Genomic DNA, 3,075 nt, shown 5'->3' with positions numbered 1-3,075 from the left:
TGTTCGTCGATGCTAGCGAATTGGCCTACGCAGCAGTACTTTATCTCCGGTTTGTGGACAACGGTCAACCCAGATGCGCACTAGTAGCGGCAAAACGAAAGTCGCACCCTTAAAGCCTTTATCCATTCCGCGTCTCGAGTTACAGGCGGCGATGATTGGAGCGAGGTTGTTAGAAAGCGTTTTGCTTTCCTTGAATCTTCCAATTACCAAGAGATTTCTTTGGTCTGACTCAACTACCGTACTCTCTTGGTTGAGATCAGATAGCCGCAAATACCACCAGTTTGTTGCGTTTAGGGTTGGGGAGATTCTTATGACAACAAGCGTGGATGAATGGAACTACGTCCCGTCTAAATTAAACGTTGCAGATGCTGCTACCAAATGGAAGGATGGACCTAGTTTTGACAACAATAATCCATGGTACAGCGCACCAGAGTTCCTCTACAAGCCGCCGATTAATTGGCCGAAAAAATCCGCGACAGATGATGCTGATACAGATGCAGAGCTTCGCACCGTTTTCTTGTTCCATGGTACAGTGCAGCAACCGCTGATAGACACGTCAAGATTTTCTAGCTGGAACCGACTGTTAAGAGTAGCTGCCTTTGTTTTACGGAGTGTTCGACGTTTTAAAGGAGAAAAGTTACCCAACCCAAGCCTGTTGATCCAAGAAGAACTTCAGAACGCGGAGAAACTACTGTGGCGGCAAATCCAAGCTGAGGCTTATCCTGATGAGGTGGCAATCATGAAACGAAACCTTTTGCTTCCCAAAGAATCTGTAGTAATTCAAAAGTCAAGTCCGCTTTATCGCCTCTCGCCCTTTATGGACGAGTGCGGAATCATCCGGTTGAACAGTAGAATTACAGCGGCGCCGACGGTTCCCATAGAAACTAAATATCCCATTATCTTGCCGAAGAAACACACTGCGACTATTCTGATCGTAGAAAATTATCATCAGCGCTACCTTCATGGAAACGGAGAGACTGTGTGTAACGAAATGCGACAACGTTTCTACATAACAGGTCTACGAGGAGTTATTCGTCAAGTCTCAAGTAGATGCCTGTATTGTCGCATTAGAAAGGCTGTTCCTCATCCGCCAATGATGGGGTCCTTACCAGAAGCCAGAGTAACGGGATTTGTGAGACCGTTTACGCATACTGGAGTGGACTATTTTGGGCCGTTAATGGTGAAACAAGGACGAAGCCTGGTGAAGAGATGGGTTGCGCTTTTCACTTGCCTCTCAGTTCGTGCTATACATCTGGAGATAGTACATAGTTTGTCCACTCAGTCGTGCGTGATGGCAATTCGTCGCTTTGTGGCTCGCCGGGGTTCTCCAGAGTCATTCTACAGCGATAATGGAACGAATTTCGTAGGGGCGAGTAACCTGCTGGCGAAACAGATCCAAGATATTCAAAATAAGTGCGCCTCGACATTCACCAACTCCAAAACCAGGTGGTGCTTCAATCCGCCTTCTGCGCCTCACATGGGAGGATCATGGGAGCGTATGGTTCGCTCCGTGAAAACGGCTATGTCCACTATTGCTGATCATCCACATCACCCAAGTGACGAGGTATTGGAGACGGTACTCCTAGAAGCTGAAGCTATTATCAACTCCCGACCGCTTACATATATACCACTAGAGAGCCCGGAGCAAGAATCCTTAACGCCAAATCACTTCCTGCTATATGGTACACAGGGGATTGTGCAACCTGAAATAGGTATCGACGCTGGCGGACATAATCTACGGGACAGCTGGCGTCTTTCTCAGAGTCTAGTGAATCATTTCTGGCATCGTTGGATCCATGAGTATCTCCCAACAATAACTAGGCGTACCAAGTGGTTTGAACCAACGAAGCCACTTGAACCAGGAGACCTGGTACTGGTGGTCGAGGAAACTAAGCGGAATGGGTGGCTACGAGGAAAAGTCGTGGAAGTGGTGAAGGCCAATGATGGACAAGTGCGGCGTGCTGTGATACAAACGAAAAACGGATTAATAACTCGTCCGGCAGTGAAGATAGCTCCACTAGACCTCAGGGCATCTGGATTCCCCGGAACTACACGGGCGGGGGAATGTAACGAGACAACAGGGCATTCTCGTTCGTTGACTGATCCGTGAGATGCGCGTCACCCAGATTTGTCAATCAGAACATGTTAGGGAAATCAAAGCGATGACGGGGCTGTCAATAATGACTGGCAAATTTAGCAACGTGTACATGCAGTGAAGATCAACAAATTAAGGTCCTTTATTTGCCTTTCAACTGAATTGGAAACCTAATAAACCTAATGAGCGTTAAAATTAGCATTGAAACAGTTAGTGCAGTAGTAGTTAAACAGTTCTATTAATTAGGTAAAATTGAATCCACAATAATTTGGTTATTACTAGCTAAATCCTAACCCTAATAGATTACAGATAGAAAACAATTACATCTAATAGTACGGCTGAGTTCAATTGATAAATTTCTAGCAAGCTTAAATCTATATGTAAGTACATGCACTTAAAACTTATCCTAATATGTACATGAATTAAACACGTTGAATTAAAAAACTAGTATAAAACAGTAGTACAACAGGTACTGTATTTTGGAAGGAGCGAGTTTCAGGTGAACTCGAATAGAAGAAACACGAAAATGTAAGTGTAAATACCTTTGTAAACCAACATGAAATTGAACTTAAATACAATTACAGCTTTGAAGCTGCTAAGGCTGCTATCAGACCGTGTTTACGTTTGCTCGAAAATTATTCCGAACAAGTTGCTTACCTGCCGAGCCGTCGGTACGTGTTGCTCTCGGGCCGCCGTGATCGCCTCCCCGATAGCGCACAGCTGGCGGTCGATACTTTCCGGCGTCTCCGGACGCACCTCGTAGTCGACGGTGTTATCGACGCACTGCTGGAAACGCTGCCAGTTCACTCGGTGGTAGTTCCGCCGTAACTGCTGGTGCCGATTGACCGAGGAGCCCAGTTCCGCCACCACCGGATAGTGATCCGAACTGAGCTCCTGGTATACAACCGGCTGCGAGACGTGGTCACTCAGGTTTGTTACGTAGAGGTCGAGCGTAGCGTGTGCACCGGACCGACTCAGCC

General features: G+C 46.5%; 1 protein-coding gene across 1 annotated transcript; it reads left to right on the top strand.

Annotated features, from left to right (window-relative positions):
• The first annotated feature begins 310 nt into the window (after positions 1-310).
• LOC134209419 (uncharacterized) lies at positions 311-2,110 on the top strand. The gene has a single exon (XM_062685408.1). It carries the CDS (start codon positions 311-313, stop codon positions 2,108-2,110), a length of 1,800 nt encoding a protein of 599 aa, XP_062541392.1.
• The last annotated feature ends 965 nt before the right edge of the window (positions 2,111-3,075 follow it).

The sequence above is a fragment of the Armigeres subalbatus genome, chromosome 2, assembly GCF_024139115.2.
Source record: "Armigeres subalbatus isolate Guangzhou_Male chromosome 2, GZ_Asu_2, whole genome shotgun sequence".
Taxonomy (NCBI): domain Eukaryota; kingdom Metazoa; phylum Arthropoda; class Insecta; order Diptera; family Culicidae; genus Armigeres; species Armigeres subalbatus.
The sequence above is the reverse complement of the archived record's forward strand: the minus strand, read 5'-3'. Positions and strand labels throughout refer to the sequence as shown.

Bases quoted from the DNA above. Each gene is read 5' to 3' on its own strand.
- LOC134209419 (XM_062685408.1), top strand. From the start codon at position 311: ATGACAACAAGCGTGGATGAATGGAACTACGTCCCGTCTAAATTAAAC.